Source organism: Echeneis naucrates, chromosome 6 (assembly GCF_900963305.1).
Source record: "Echeneis naucrates chromosome 6, fEcheNa1.1, whole genome shotgun sequence".
Classification (NCBI taxonomy): Eukaryota; Metazoa; Chordata; class Actinopteri; order Carangiformes; family Echeneidae; genus Echeneis; species Echeneis naucrates.
In genome coordinates, this window is record NC_042516.1 from 24,787,474 (window position 1) to 24,803,521 (window position 16,048).

The 16,048-nt window shown below is 47.0% G+C and overlaps 2 protein-coding genes across 2 annotated transcripts; one reads left to right on the top strand and one right to left on the bottom strand.

Annotated features, from left to right (window-relative positions):
• The first annotated feature begins 117 nt into the window (after nt 1-117).
• Nucleotides 118-11,498, top strand: iqgap3 (IQ motif containing GTPase activating protein 3). Its single transcript, XM_029503531.1, has 38 exons — nt 118-245; nt 1,116-1,203; nt 1,517-1,673; nt 1,749-1,826; nt 1,911-1,987; nt 2,068-2,135; nt 2,335-2,448; nt 2,531-2,709; nt 2,962-3,043; nt 3,508-3,671; nt 3,751-3,838; nt 4,094-4,257; nt 4,396-4,556; nt 4,636-4,757; nt 4,864-5,027; nt 5,107-5,197; nt 5,331-5,498; nt 5,607-5,749; nt 5,819-5,989; nt 6,067-6,150; nt 6,417-6,488; nt 6,558-6,627; nt 6,712-6,920; nt 7,014-7,166; nt 7,261-7,424; nt 7,526-7,750; nt 7,862-8,002; nt 8,076-8,160; nt 8,342-8,574; nt 8,764-8,896; nt 8,997-9,111; nt 9,220-9,364; nt 9,452-9,539; nt 9,806-10,018; nt 10,167-10,330; nt 10,413-10,538; nt 10,619-10,727; nt 10,811-11,498. Exons 1-38 carry the CDS (start codon nt 218-220, stop codon nt 10,922-10,924), a joined length of 4,950 nt encoding a protein of 1,649 aa, XP_029359391.1. The 5' UTR covers nt 118-217; the 3' UTR covers nt 10,925-11,498.
• Nucleotides 11,499-13,403: 1,905 nt separating this feature from the next.
• LOC115045491 (ankyrin repeat domain-containing protein 34A-like) lies at nt 13,404-14,997 on the bottom strand. Its single transcript, XM_029505214.1, is given in 2 exon segments — nt 13,404-14,495; nt 14,497-14,997. Coding segments are annotated over 2 exon segments (1,593 nt in total).
• Nucleotides 14,998-16,048: the final 1,051 nt, after the last annotated feature.

A 16,048-nucleotide genomic window follows, 5' to 3' on the forward strand; every position in this document is an offset into this window, starting at 1 on the left:
TACACAGACCATAATCCACTGCGAAGATGCTCCAGCCAATCGGAGAGCAGAAGGCCGGCCGGCCGGCCAATAAGGTAACCGCGGGAACTTTCAAACTTCGGACAGAAAGCAGCGCTTCGGTTGTTCCAGCTGACTGTTCGTGTTTACCGAAAAGTTTCAGACTGAAACCTTCCGAGCAGATCGACAACGACGTTTGACCAGCCAGCTAACGGCCAACATGGCGGATTCAGCTGCACAGAACCGCTGTGAGTTTCTCTCTAAGCTTCCGCCCAGTTGTTTGTATTTCTTGATGGAGGGGTATTTGTATCTTCAATGTTTCTTTGTTTGTTTACCCGGTCCAGGTCATGGTCCAGGTCATGGTCCAGGTCATAGCACAGATCTTCACTACAAAACTGTCTAGTTTCTATTTCACAATGTTGATCCGTGTAAGTGGACCAGAACCAACATTTAATGGATTCTTCCCTGGATCATGGACCTCACCCAGATCTGGTGCAAAGCAGCTTGTTCTAAAAGTCCACACTGTCTCCATGTGGTATTTATAAATCAGGTCCAGAGATTCCTCACGGCCAGGATTGAGAAACCGATCCTTAAAACCAGTCACCAGGACTTCTGTGTCTGACTGAAATCTGCTGCATTTTTGTGGGGTCACTCAGAAAGTTGGTACAGAGAAAATTGAAGCTTTGTAATAAGTTCTTAAAAGTTTGATGATGCTTCAGACTTTTTTTTTTTTTTCTGTAGTTAAAAAAAGCTTTTCACAGTTTATTCTGGTCATGGTCCATGAGTTTAATTACTGATCAGTGTGATTGTCATTTACACTAGTCGAACAGGGCGGCACGGTGTCACAGTGGTTCTCTCTGAAGGTCCTGGTCTCCAAAGACATCCTGTTTGGGTTCATTGGTGACTCTAAGATGTCCATAGGTCTGAGTGGTTGTTGGTCTCTGTCTGCAGACCTGTCCAGGGTGAGCTGGGATTGGCTCCAGAACCCCCTATGACCCAGAAACAGATCAGAGGAAGAAGATGAATTAATGAACAGTTTGATGACTTTACCATGTTGTATAATTGGACATGTGCTGTGTGTTAATGATTGTGTATCTGTATATGTGTGCGTTGTGTAGATGAGCGTCTGACAGCAGAGCAGATGGATGAGCAGAGGATACAGAATGTGGCCTACCAATACCTGTGCAGATTGGAGGAGGCTAAGAGGTGAGTAGAACTCAGTCTGAGTCCCCAGGTCTGGACTATGAAACAGATTTCACAAACCAGATTAACATCATGACCTGAGTCACTGGACTGGTTCACCAGAGCAGGTATGAGCTCAGTTTTAACTCTGAACATCATCTGGACCATGAACCAGAGTCAGACTGAGGATCAGCTGTGAATGAGAGCAAACATTTACGTGAAGATCAAAGATCAGTCACAGTGACATCAGTACAATCAGGATGGCAGTATAATTTACATTGTGACAGGTGGTGGCTTTCTAACATTAAACCACCTCTCACATTTAATTCCTGCTCAGGTGGATGGAAACGTGTCTGGGGGAGGAGCTTCCTGCTCCCACTGAGTTAGAGGAGGCGCTAAGGAATGGAGTAATTCTCGCCAAACTAGGTCATCGATTTGCTCCCAACGCCGTCCCCCAGAAGAAGATCTATGACCCTGAGCAGCTTCGATACCAGGTCCCACAACACAAACGCACACACCAAGAATCGCACTAAGTGTGACTGTAGCAATAATCAGCGGTGTCTCTCTAGGCTCTGGGTCTTCAGTTCCGTCACACCGATAACATCAACCACTGGAGAAACGCCATGACAACGTTGGGACTGCCAGTGGTCAGTAACCAGACTGATTCATCAGAGTATTGATCTGGTAGTCATTTAAAGTTCAGAGTGATCAGCTGTTGATCTTGTTTTCAGATCTTCCATCCTGAAACTACAGATGTATATGACAAGAAGAACATGCCCCGAGCTGTGTACTGTCTCCATGCTCTCAGGTTTGCTCACCTGTATGTCTGCTAACTTCTCTGTCTGTTCACTGATCTGTCTCTCTGCTCACCTGTGTGTCTGTCTGCAGCCTGTATCTCTTCAGACTGGGTTTGGCTCCACAAATCCACGACCTCTATGGAAAAGTCAAGTTCACTGGTAAGTAACTGATTTTCCTTCCTCGCTCCCTTCTTTCCCTTTGTTCTTCCTTCCTTTGGATATGAAAATTTCAAAGGGTATGTAGTGTTTGTGAGACTTTTATTGTGGTCAGTTTTATGTGATAGTGTGTGCTCTTGCTGCTGTTTTGTTTAATGTTGCAGTTGCATCTTTTGTTGCTCTTGTTGCTGTATGTGTCCAGAGGAGGAGATCAACAACATGAAACTGGAGCTGGATAAATACGGGATCCAGATGCCAGCGTTCAACAAGATCGGAGGGATCTTGGCCAATGAGCTGTCGGTAGATGAAGCTGCAGGTACAGGGCAGCCCTCCAAATGGCTATAAGTGTCTTCAGTCCAATCCCACACAGTGTCATCCCCTCTCCTCTCTCCCATCAGTCCATGCGGCGGTGATTGCCATCAATGAGGCTGTGGACAGGCAGGACGTTGAGGCGACAGCTGGGGTTCTGAGAAATCCTAACGCTATGCTGAATGGCTTGCAGGAGGCACTGATGAGCGTCTACCAAGAGATGCTCTGGCAGGCAAAGAGGAGGAAAGTTGAGCGAGCTGCGGCCATAGTGAGAATCTGCTCTGTGATTGGTTCCCAAGAGTGACATCAGATGATATGACAAAGAAACAAAACCTGCATTCTATTCATTCATTGAATTCTTATTTATGGTTATTTTTACTGTTTTATTATTGTGACTGTTCTTTCATATATTGTGTTATATATGTGTGTCCTCTACTGCAAGCGGAATTTCCCCTCGTGGGACACTAAAAATCTGAATCTGAATCAGGTGCTGACATCTTTTGTCTCTGTTATGTGTCAGTTTGTCGGTCCAGAACAGCAGGATGTGTACGAGCAGTATCTGACTCAGAGGGAGATCCAGGAGAACATCAACATGGTTAATGGTGAGAACACTACCGGTTTAGATTAGAACATTAGAAAAGTCCCAGAAAAACTGCCAAGAATGCCCACACAGATGTCTGTACCTACAAACTTGTGAGAAATTAGTTTACCAAGTCCATGAAACCTTCTCTTATAAAATTTTATTGGCTAATATTGTAGAAGTGCTTGAGCCATGATAAAGAATTTACGAATTTAAAAACGAAAATAAATCGAATAACGAATAATAAATCGCTCAGAGTTGTTACAGAATACAGAAAAAAGAGTTTAGTTATAAAAACACACATGGGCTGGTGATGTTATCTTGGAGACAAGCTGGCTTAGACTTCCTCAGTGCCTCATCTTCAGATTGTCAGATTATCTATGGAGAAAATGCAGTTCTTCTCCAGAGATCTGGAGAAGCAGTTTCCAGTGTCTCATTCATATAATCTGACACATAACTGGTCAACCCTGTCATTGATCACCTCAGTACACTCAGCAGTGGAGCAGGTGGATGAAGCTCTGGACTCTGCAGATGAACTCACCCTGCTTTCAGCTCTGCAGCTTCCAGGTTTGGCCCTCAGAGGCCTCGATACTAACAATGGGCCCTGGTACCTGGACCAAATGTTAGAAGAACGCCAGCAGAAGGCACTGGTACAGAAATACACATACACAAACAAATATACACATTGACTTCCCTTTTGAACTGAGTGTGTGACCTGTCATCCCTCAGGTTCAGGGCTGTGTTGACCCCCTGGACCCCCACAAGCTGCAGGATTGTGTGACCACTGCCAACCAAGATGCCCTGGAAGCTAGGAACAGTAAGTCTTACTGGTTCTGTATCCAACAGTTTCACATCAGTCCAGCTGCGCTTGATCAGTTAATCTATAATTGCTTTTGTCTCCTCCTCTCTGATGTTCTCACTTTTAAATTCAAGTCATTCAACTTTTTTAATTTCTACCCCTTAACTTCCCTTCACATTCACCGTGTTCCGGTTTTGGTGCGGTATGAGAATGGATAGGGGGACTAAGGGGCCACATAGCCCTGCGTCTAAAGTGCATGTGTGTGTGTTGCAGTGCTCGCAGCAGTGAAGAGTGTTAATGCGTCACTGCGTGGCAGTGACCCCAGACAGACCGTCAGCTGTCTGATGACCTCTGACCTCCAGCTGCCTGAAGTGTTTCCTTTTGCTGCTGATTTGTATCACAGAGAACTACAGCAGCTACAGAGGCAAACTGTACAGGTGACTGAGTGAGAGAGAGAGAGAGACAGAATAAAGGAATGCATCTTCTCATTGATTGGTTCAGCCGTAATCATCCTTTAACACTGTAGCAAACCAACCAGGTGTAAAGTGACAACAGTGACCTGTTGTCTCCATCAGGGGGAGCTGCAGCAGGAGGAGCTCTTTGTTGCTGTGGAGATGCTGTCAGCTGTTGCCGTCATAAATCAGGCCCTAGGAGCGGGAGGCTTTCAGCAGTTCAGCTCCTCATTGGTCAGTCCATCTGCGGGTCTCTCTAATGTGGATGACACACTGATGGACAGGTACACCTGCCTGCTAACACAACATGTCTCCCTGACTGAAAACAACTGTGTTAATGTCTCTCTGTCTGTCTGTCTTCAGGTACTTTAAGTGTCTTCGAGGTGTCCAGGAGCAGCAGGGCGGGAGCAGAGATTTACTGACCTGGAATCAGCTGCAGGAAGGAATCAGCTTCGTCAACAATTCGGTGCAGGACGAGACGCAAAGTATGAACACACACAGACACCATTAACCTTACTAATAACCAGGTCACATTGAGAAACCCTTCACTAACAGCTGTAGTGCGGTTAACCTTTGGCCTCTGACCTTCAGAGCTCCTGGCTGTAGGTGTGGTTAATGAGGCTGTGGCCAGAGGAGACCCTCAGCAGCTGCTCTCTGCTCTGCGGCTGCCCTCTTGTGGCCTGGTGGAGGTTCTACCTGCCAACATCAGCAGATACCTTACCCTGCTGAGGGAGGCCAGACAGCACAAGGCTCAGGTAAATCCACACAGGTGGAACTGCACAGGAGTGGTGTTGTTTGAAAATGAAGTCATGTGAGCTCTTCCTGTCCAATCAGGTGAGCAGAGACCCAGGAGCTGAGCTGCAGCTGGCTGACATCCATGAAGGTGTCAGGAGAGCCAATCAGCAGAGTCAGAGAGCTCTGAAGAGTGAGTCTGTCACATGATCTACCACAGACACATGGAGAGGAAGTGACCTCACAGCGCAGCAGTAGGAGTAACATATGATATCAATGGTTTTAGTTCAAGGCCTTCTCACTTTTGTGTCTTTGTGTGTGTGCAGAGTGTCTGTCAGTAGCAGCAGTAAATCAGGCTGTGAAGGAGAACAAAGTGAGTCAGACCCTCAGAGTTCTGTCTCTACCTGAACTGGAGCTGCAACAACTGATGAGCAGCTGTGGAGCTGAGTATCAGAGAGAGTTACACAACCTGCTGACACACAAGACGCACAAAGGTGACACAACTACACAACCTGCTGACGTGAGTCTGATCAGCTGCTTATTGAAATCTGACACTGATCCGTTGACTCTCTGCCTGTCATGTGAACTGCGTGTGTGTCCAGGTGACAACAGGAGTCCGTGGGTTCGAGTCCGGCAGGAGGACAGCTCCTTCTATTACTTCCACCTTAACAGACTAGAAGGAGTCTGGGAAAGACCTAACAGCTTTGTACACAACAGTGTGTTCCTGGACCAGCATGAGATACAGGTGAGACGCACCAGGTGGCACAACTACAGGTGCTATTGGCCAACACTGATGTCACATCTCCTCCTACAGGAAGTGGTCTGTCGTGTGTCTGCTTCGTATCGCCGCAGCATCCTCTGGAAGAGCAGTGAAGGCCTGGTTGTTGGTCTGCAGGCAGCAAGTCGAGGCTTCCTGGTCAGACAGAAGGTGGAGGCTAAACAACGACAGATGACCAGACTCACACCTGCTGTCATCATCATTCAGGTGAGGACAGACTCCCACAAAGAAAGAGAAACACACACAAACAAAGGAACACAGACAGAAACACTCTCTCTCCCCAGGCTCATTGGAGGAGGTTCATCCAGCAGAGAACTTACAGGAGGAGGCTGCAGTTCCTGTATATGAACTGGAGAGCTGTGGTCAAGGTAGGAACACCTCTAGTAACAGATACAGGTGAGTAGTGAAGTGAGTATGTATGTATGTATGTATATGTGTGTGTGTGTGTGTGTGTGTGTGTGTGTGTGTATATATATATATGTATATGTGTGTATATGTATATGTATATATATATATATATATATATATATATATATATATATATATATATATATATATATATATATATATATATATATATATGACAGTCACCTGTCTGTAAGTTCACCTGAGCTCAGCCTCTTTCTCCAAGCAGATTCAGTCTCTGGTCCGCATGTGGTTGGTTAAGAAGAAATACCAAGCTCGACTGAGGTTCTTCAGATGCCATGTGAGTTGGTGTGTGTTGATGTGAGTGAGTGTGAGGGGACAGGGGTTGATGACTCCACTCTCCACCCAGGTGGACGCCATCATAAAGATCCAGGCCTTCTTCAGGGCCAGCAGAGCCCAGGACCAGTACAGGATGCTGGGTGAGATCACTCATCAAATGCTTCATCTGTTGTGGTTGTTGTGGATGTGCTCATTAATAAGCTCCCCCCCCTTGGCAATATCAGTGCACTCGGACACCCCCCCCCTCTCTGTGATTAGGAAGTTTGTTCACCTCCTTGATCTTGGCGATGGTGACATCAGAGAGGAGGTGGAGCTTCTCCACCTGAGAGAGGAAGTGGTGAGGAGCATCCGTTTCAACCGACAACTAGAAGCAGATCTGGACCTGATGGACCTGAAGATTGGCCTGCTGGTCCGGAACAGGGCTACACTGCAGGTGGGTCCCCTTGGCTTAGCCTAACCCAGACCTGGTTCCGAATGTCTGCTGCGATGATGAAGCCCAGTCCGACCTTCGCGTTTCTCTGAACAGGAAGTGGTGACTCAATGTAAGAAACTGACGAAGAAGAACAAGGAGCAGCTGTCGGACATGATGGACATGGAGAGAAGTAAAGGACTGAAAGGTCTGAGTCGTAAAAGGAGGGAGAGACTGGAGGCCTACCAGCACCTGTTCTACCTGCTGCAGGTACGAACACAGACACACACACACACACCTCTTCTACCTGCTGCAGGTACACACACCTGTGTCCTCATTCTGTACCCCCCCCCCCCCCCCCCAGACCCAGCCCCTGTACCTGGCTCAGCTGATCTTCCTGATGCCTCAGACTCGCTCGACCTCCTTCATGGAGATGTTGGTCTTCAGTCTGTTCAACTATGGCTCCGCCCACAGGGAGGCGTTCCTGCTGCTGCAGCTCTTCACTGAGGCCCTGAACTATGAGATCAGGTGACACACAGACACATCAACATACTGACAGACTGAGGCCCTGTACCCTCCACCATCTTCACTCACCCTTAAACACCACCACCACCAACTCCTTTGAACAGATTGAAGGTGGACCGTCCTCAAGACGTGGTCACAGGAAACCCAACCATCATCAAGTTATTGGTAAACTTTTACCGCCATGGTCGTGGTCACAATGCCCTGAGGGATGTTCTGGGTCCAGCTCTGCAAGAAGTCTTGCAGGACCGGACCTTGAGCATCAGGACCGACCCTGTGGAAGTCTACAAGACCTGGATCAACCAGTCCGAGACGCAGACAGGACACAAAAGGTCTGACGTGGCATCATCTGTCTGTTTCATCTTTTTGTTTCACTTTCAGTCTCACCTCTTTTACATCATCTGTCTCCCTCACCCGTCTGTTTAACCTGTCTGTCCCTGCAGCTCCCTTCCCTATGAGGTTTCTGCTGAGGATGCTCTGTCTCACTCTGAAGTTCAGCGACGCATTGACATCGCTATCATCAACCTGAAGAATCTGACGGACCGAGTCTTTAAAGCCATCACCTCCAACCTCCACAAACTGCCGTAGGTATCCTCCTATCCTCCTGTTTCTTGTCCAACCCAGCAGTCAACTCAAGGTCTGTTTTTTTTCTTACAGGTATGGTCTTCGTTACATAGCAAAGGTCCTCAGAAACTCTCTGAAGACAAAGTTTCCTGAAGCTGGCGAGGATGAGGTCTCCAAGGTAAACACCAGGATGTAGACAGAGCCCAGCTTCACACATAATTGAGGCATTTGTGCAGTTTCTTCAGCCTTTAAAATAGGACAGGAAACTGGAGAACATACAGTTAGAACCAGAGATGTTATGTTCCATTTGTTTTGGTTACAAAGTGACATGAATCAAAGGTCTGACTCCCTCACCACAGATCGTGGGGAACCTGATCTACTACCGCTACATGAATCCAGCTATTGTGGCTCCAGACGGTTTCGATGTGGTGGACCGCTTAGTTGGCTCCACCCTGCAGCCGGAACAGCGCCACATTCTGGGCTCCATTGCCCGTATGCTGCAGCATGCCGCCGCCAACAAACACTTCCATGGAGATGGCTATCACGTCAGAGTCCTAAACCAGTACATCAGCCAGACCCACACCAGGTTCAGGTCAGAGCTCCGCCCTGACCTTTGACCATGGCACATTGAGTCTGCATTGTAGAATCAGAATAAAGGGATGCATTTAATCAGAAAATAATCAGTCAGAAATCAATGACCTGTCACACAATAGATGTGAGACACTTAAAGCTGTCAGAGGAGGACGTCCTTGGGTCCCTAATACTTCTTTGTGTCCAACAGGAAGTTCCTGTGGAATGTGTGTGATGTTCCTGAACCGGAGGACAGGTTCAGTATGGACGAATATTCAGAGCTGCTCATCGTCCACAAACCTGTTGTCTACATCTCTGTCAGCGAGCTGCTCAATGTGCACAAGGTTGGACTCTGGATCTGCATCTGGACCAGGACTGGGACCAAACAGCACTGACTCTGGGGTTTGATTTTATTTATTTATTTATTTATTTATTTTTCCCCAGCTACTCTTAGAGCATCAGGAGGTTTTGTGCCCTAACTCTGCCGACCCCCTTGGACTGCTGCTGAAGGACCTGGGACCAGTCCCCTCCCTGCAGGAACTAATTGGTTCTGCAACAGGTACAAGGTCTTCAGTGTCCTGATGGTTCTGCTGCGTGTTAACGGTTCATTGCGGCTGAGCCGTCGGTGGTGGTCTAAGGTTGTCCTGGCCTCTGTTGTCTTCTTCAGGAGACTCATCATTAGGAGCAGATCCAGAATCAGAATCTGATCTGTCTCAGACCTGTAAGATGGAGGTTTCACTCACTCTCACCAGCAAGTTTGACATCTTCAGTGACTCCGATGACAAACTAGACGCCAGAGGACTGCTGCTCAGGTGACTTAGCATGTTAGCTCATTAGCCTCACCTGCTCAAGTGACTTCACTCTTTAATTGATCTTTTTATCGAAACTTCTTCTCACAGCACAAAGCAGCTGATCATTGACGTCATCAGGACTCAACCGGGTGACTCTCTGAGGGACATCCTGAAAACTTCTACATCACATGACCAGGTAATGAATCCACATGTGAACCTGTGACCATGCGACAACACCTCATACACATATTCATCACATGTAAACAGGAAGTGCGATCTGGTCCCTTGAGGTTTTCAACAGGTGACTGACACTGCTGGTCCAACAAACTCTGCTTCATGTCACATGAACAATCAACTAACAGGGTTTGGAATAGAACACACTCTATTTCTGATTGGCTGTGGGACCTAGATGTTTACAATTCAGCTGCACCAACCTCAGATCTGTCTTCATGTCCTCCACAGGAAGTGTGTCACAATTGGCTGATGCAGCGGCGTGCTCAGCAGGATGCTCTGACTCCTGAGAAGATGAAGAGGAATCAGTCTTTGGTCGCCAACAGTAACCTGAGTTTGGAGGAGAAGAAGAGGAAGATCGTGAGGAGTCTTCGTCGTTTGGAAGGCCTTGGAGTCCTGGAACCATCTCAGACTGAAAACCAGATCCTGCAAATGATTTCCAAGGTGACAGAACACACTGATTTTCAAGACCTTGACATGGACTCAGACTCTTGTTCAGTTTTTGCTCTATTACACAGCAAGTGTACCAGCCATTCTGTTGCCATGGCGACTAACTAGTTGGTCCTGACATTTGTTCTGTTTCACTTCCCAGGACATCCGTCAGCAGCGTCTGCACCGTCAGCACCGGGGGGCGGATCTTGTGAAGCTTCGTCAGACCCTCAGCAGTCTGCAGGTGAAGAGCAGCTTCCACAGTGAGCAGGTGGACTTCTACAGACATTACATCACATCCTGCCTGGACAACCTGACCACCAACAGGTACAGATCAACACCCACACTCACCTGAGTGTTCCATGTGTCAAACTGTGAAACTCTGACTGTGATTGGCTGTGTATCACAGTAAACCCACCAATAAGAAGGCAGCAGATGGGAGCAGGAAGCGAAAGCTTCCTATTCTGAGCTACAGTGCCACCCGACTGCAGGAGAAGGGTGTTCTGTTAGAGATCGAGGATCTGCCTCCCTCACAGTGAGGATGCACAACACACACACACACACACACACAGAGGACACAACACTGTAAATTTAATATGTTGTTTTTCTCTTCAGGTTTAAGAACGTTGTCTTTGACATTGTGTCTGGACCTGAGGGAGGAACCTTCAACGTCAAAACTCGCTTCTTGGGAGTCGAGATGGAAGAATTCCTGCTCAAATACCAGGTACATCGTCATCTCAAACGCAGAACTAATATGTGTGTGTTGTGCATATCTCCTGTATCTCCTGTATCTCCTGTGCATGTCAGGACCTGCTCCAGCTGCAGTACGAGGGGGTGGCTGTGATGAAGATGTTTGACAAAGCTAAGATCAACGTCAACCTGCTTGTCTTCCTGCTCAACAAGAAGTTCTTCAAAAAATAAACAGTGACACTCTTGTTCTATCTCTGTTTATAGAAACACTAAGCTGCAACAGAGTAAGACATCTCTCTTTACACTCCCCTCTCTGTGTATCTAACTTTACCATAAATCTCTGTCAGATCAATATAGATATATATTCATGACTGTCCCACCACCACAACAACAACTTCCCACCACATAGTGAAGCATCTGCATCACACTTCTATCTATGAAACTATCCCTGACCTGCTTTAACGTCTTGTAGTGGACTGTCTTGTCCATACTTCCGTCTCTGTTTTAAACCTTTCACTACATGATGTTGATCGATGAGACTTTCCCTTGCAGGCACGACATCTTCCAGTTTGCCTGATGATGTTGATGATAGCGACAAAGATGTTGTCAGTTGAATTTGAGGCCACTGAACTGATCAGTTGAACATTATTGAACAATTCAATTCAAGTGGCAAATAAACCAGAAGTTGGTCTGATATTCATAAGCATCAGATGACTCAGTAACTGTAAATATTTTGTCTGTTTCTATTTTATCATGTGTCTTTGTTTCTCCGATGTTTTTATTCCAATAAATATTTCAGTTTATGCTTTGATTCTGACACTTTTACTTTGAAGTGGAGGGGGTTGGGGGTCATACAGGTAACAGAAAATGACTGCACCTCCCCAGGGCAGCTTCAGAGATTGAACATGTTTTTATTTCATAGTTTAAATTACAGTTAAAGGCAAACAAGAAAAATAGATCACGGATTCATTAGAGATGTTTCTACAAAAATATGTTTTAGTTTGAACTTCAAGTATCTTAACAACAGCTCCCGCCTAGACCACCATAAACCAATCTGGTCAAGACCATACAGAATCTCATGGGAAGGAGCCCTTGAACCGATCCTACAGGATCACAAGGACTCCATTGGGTCCCGGTCTTCGATTGAAATAAATCTCACTCCTCTTGATCCATCCTCTCCAAAGTCGGCTTTTCTTCATTTTGTTGGTGACAGGAAGTCGCTCGGTTGTCAGGAGCAAGAGGAGGTATGATGTCATGGAGCCACAATTGCAGTATCACTGTAAAACCATGGCAACCACAGAGCTGACTACTCAGCCCTTGAACACATTCATGACATCAAGTTGCAGAACAGGTTCAATTCCCAGCATTGGGTCTATTTTTTTTTTTTTTTCGTATCAGGTTGAGTTGTTTGTCCACTCAGAGCAACAAGACAACTGTGAGCTGATCATTTAGTTAGCTCTCTATACTAAACCCAGAACTGAAGATGTTCCTCCGACTTGGCAGTGACAGAAAATGTGAGCCTGTTTCTTTAAATCTCAGCCTTTGAATCAGATCATGAATCTTTACATATGTACATTCAGCAGATTTGGTTGCGATCGTTGACACGTCTTTGGAGTTTCTTGAATTAAGTCTGACTTTGTGACATTTTGTGACATTTTGTAACATCCATTTACAGAAAAACACCAACCTGTGACGACTGTGCAGCTAGATAATCACAGGACGAAGCAGCAGAAATTATACATCAATGAAAAGATGAGCATTTTTGCTTCAGATTCCTGTTTTCCTCCATCAGCAGGAAAAGAGACTCCACTCCAGTGCAAATGATGCATCTGTAAACATCAAACAAGTCTGATCATTTCTTCTGTTTGTCAGCTTTGACAAAAGAGAATAAATGAAGAGGAAGCATCAGGACTGTAAACACATTTAACCTGGAACACTTCCTGTGTCTCAGGAACAGACCTAACAAGTTCAGCAAATGTCTTTTTGTCCCAAGAATTTTCAAGTGATGAAATGGTTCTAGGTGATGCAGTGACAAAATTGGCATGTTATGTTTCATTGCATTACCTCCACAATTTGTGGATTTACTGTTAAAAGTTTCATGGTGACGCTTCCCGTCTCTGACCAACACCTGGATCACAAAGGGTTCCTACTACAGTTACTGCAGCGAAGATTTGATTGAAATCATCTGAAGCCTTTAATCTGTTTTTAGAGACGTGAGTGAATCAGAGGCAACTGAGTAAACTGAAGGTAAAGACTGAAGCTAACGACACAGTCTAAGTTAGGACTGTGGATCCTGAATCCAAATGAACTGGTGCTCTTTTGTCTTGGTTTGGGTAAATCCACAGGACATTGCTCATATTTAGTGATGTAGCAAAGGTCTCAAATGAGAGTAAAGTCCTGTTAGTGTGCATCTAGTCAAGTTCTGATTGTCAGACATCTGGATTGTCTTCAGTATGTCAGTTACCTTTGATCCAGATTGTCCTGTTTGTTCTTGTTTGAATCTGAATCTTTTGTCAAAATTTGGGATCTGATTAGAAACAAATCTCTGACTGAGACATCTCAGTTATTAAAATCCTCCATAAAGACCAGGAAGTGTCACAGAGTTTGCCACTGAGGTGCTGATCAAACACAGAAGCTTCACAGGAAGTAGTCTCTGCATTTTTTTTTTTTGTTTTTTTTTAATCATGCTTTGATTCACGTCCTGAAGTCATTAGTCTCCATTTGACTCGACAACCTTCTCAGCCAGGATCTCTTGAAAAGTAGAGAGCTGCTTCATCTGCTCTGTTTGCATCGAGTGTCTCCTCATCAGTTTCTTTTTCATCTTGAAGTCCAGGCCCCTTTTGGGCGAAGCTGGAGCCACTGGAATCAGGATCTTGTGTCCACAGTGGACCGGGGATGTGGTCTTACCGTTGGCCCGTATGTCGGGAATGGGTCTTTGAGGGTTGATATTGAGTGGGGGCAGGAAGCCAGGTCTGGTGTGTGAAATGTGGTCCAGTAAGAGAGTTCCAGAGCCCCGGCGCTCCAAGAGTCCAGGGGGGCGCCGGCGCACAGCGAGAGGAGACACTGAGTTAGGGATGTTCTCCAGAGACTCCCTGGAGGAGCTGGTCACCAAGGACAGGGGTGAAGCATTATACCTCCTCCGTTCTACAGACATCCGACCAGAGTCTGGAGATCCAGGAATGGACTCTGGACACAGGTGGGTGTCTGAATCATAGTGCTCCATCCGCGTCAGTTTGGGGTGAGCCAAGGCCCGGGCTGCAACTGCCCCAGATCCTCCAGCATTCTCCTGGGACTCTGGGGCTGTGTTCCTGCGATAAAGAATCTGATGCTGTTGGACTTTGTCAGCCCAGGAACCAGAGAGCCATGTGCAGTCCTCAGAGCAGGACCGGTCCATGAGTTTGGGGGAGCAGGGGTCATGGGTCTCAATGCTGTGTCGCCGTGACAGCAGAGGTTTGACCGGTTCTGTGATGGACATGTTGTTTATATCAGTGACCATCAAGCTGAGATCGCCGCCTCCCTCTTCCTCCAGACCTCTGTCCAACCTATCCTGAGAAACCCCACCCAGTAACGAGGGTGCCACCAGGCCCCAGGGCTCTGAATTCAGCCTTTTCAGTAGCTTGCGAGGTGGTATTCTCTTCTCCCCTGGAGGTCGGGCTGAAGGTAAAGGTAAAGCCGAGGTGAGGGCAAAGCTGAAGATGCCCTCAATGGTCTTGTCTCCTGCAGGCGTGGAAGTGCCGATCTCCACCTCTGAGGGAGACATGCAGGCAGGAGACAGCTTGTCCACAATGCCAGGGGAGGGGGGGGGAGTTGAGGTACTGTTTGGTCTTCTTTGTGCCTGATGGCGACGTGTCACTGGTAATGATGATCACCTCCTTACCTTTGGCCTTGCAGGCATCCAGCAGCACCTGTAGAGTTTCGCGGTCCCCTTTGTTGATAGCATGGACAAGTGCAGAGGAACCAGAGTAATCTTTGAGGCTGGGGTCCGCTCCGTTCTCCAGCAACAGAGACACCACCTCCTTCCCCACCTGCTCGGCGCAGGCATGCATGAGCGCTGTCCTCCCACTCTTATCAGGGATGTTCGGATCGGCGCCTTTTTCCAGCAGATACCGAACCATTCTATTCCGCGTCTGTAAGTCGTCATACCTTGCCAGGCAGGCAGCTGAGATTGGGGTCTCTCCACGCTCGTTGCCTTCATTGATATAGGCTCCGCCCTCCAGCAGCAGGCGGGTCAGCCTCAGCTTCCCCTGGAACACTGCTTTGAGGAGGGCATTCCCCTCAGTCTGCAGGAGTCCTCCATCTCCCATGATCTCACTTCTCACCTACACCTCCTGACCAACTGCAAACTAGCTTAACACTGACCAGCCATCATCCTCGAGAAGTCATATGACCTGCAAAAGAAATGAGCATGAGGTCAGCTGACCCTACCACAGCCAATCAAGATGCAGATATGGGATACAAAAACAACTGAAACCAGTCCAACCCAGTGTTTCAGCTATGCTAATTGTCCCTTCTATTTAGTCTGACATCATGAGGGTTAACTGAACGACACACACAAACACAGAACCACAGACACACAGAAACACACAATCACAGACGCCCCCCCCCACACAGACACACACACACACACACACACACACACAGCAGCACTTGGACTGGACTTTTTTTATTGTCCTCAGTTCGTCAGTTAGCAGACAGTGTATCTGTGTGTGTGTCCGTGTGTGCCTTTGAGGATTATGATGATGATGAAGCTCTCGGCACAGACCGGTATATTTACCGGGTTTTTACCGGCTGTCTACGTCACTCTCACGCTCTGACGCAGTCGTTTCTATATTTACACACTGGCGGCGTGCACGCGCGTGTGTGTGTTAAATAAACGTTTTCACGCCCCGTCATCAAACATCAGATGAAAATCACAGACGGACACACACCGACACCAGCTGATGAAGATGATGGAGATGAGGATGATGCTGATGAAGATAGAGGAGGAAACACTCACCGCCGAGCTGAAGAGGCAGCTTCATCTTCATCACCGGACCGCCCGTCACTACCGACGGACTGACGGAGCTTCTGCACCGACACTCCTCCTCCTCCTCAGTATGAGCCGGCAGAGCTGCTACCAGAGAGTCCCCCCAACACACACAGACACACAAAGACAAACACACACACCTGAGCTTATATGAGCCCACAGAACCAACAATGACATGAATAACCAGCAGTTACTTTACGTTTTGTCAAATTGTGTTATTTTATCTCCCAGTGTGTTAACTTGTGTAACAGTGCGTTACCTTCACCTGTCACCTATTTTTAGTCCACCTGTTAATTACAGTGAGAAAATGCTGTAACACACATTGCCAG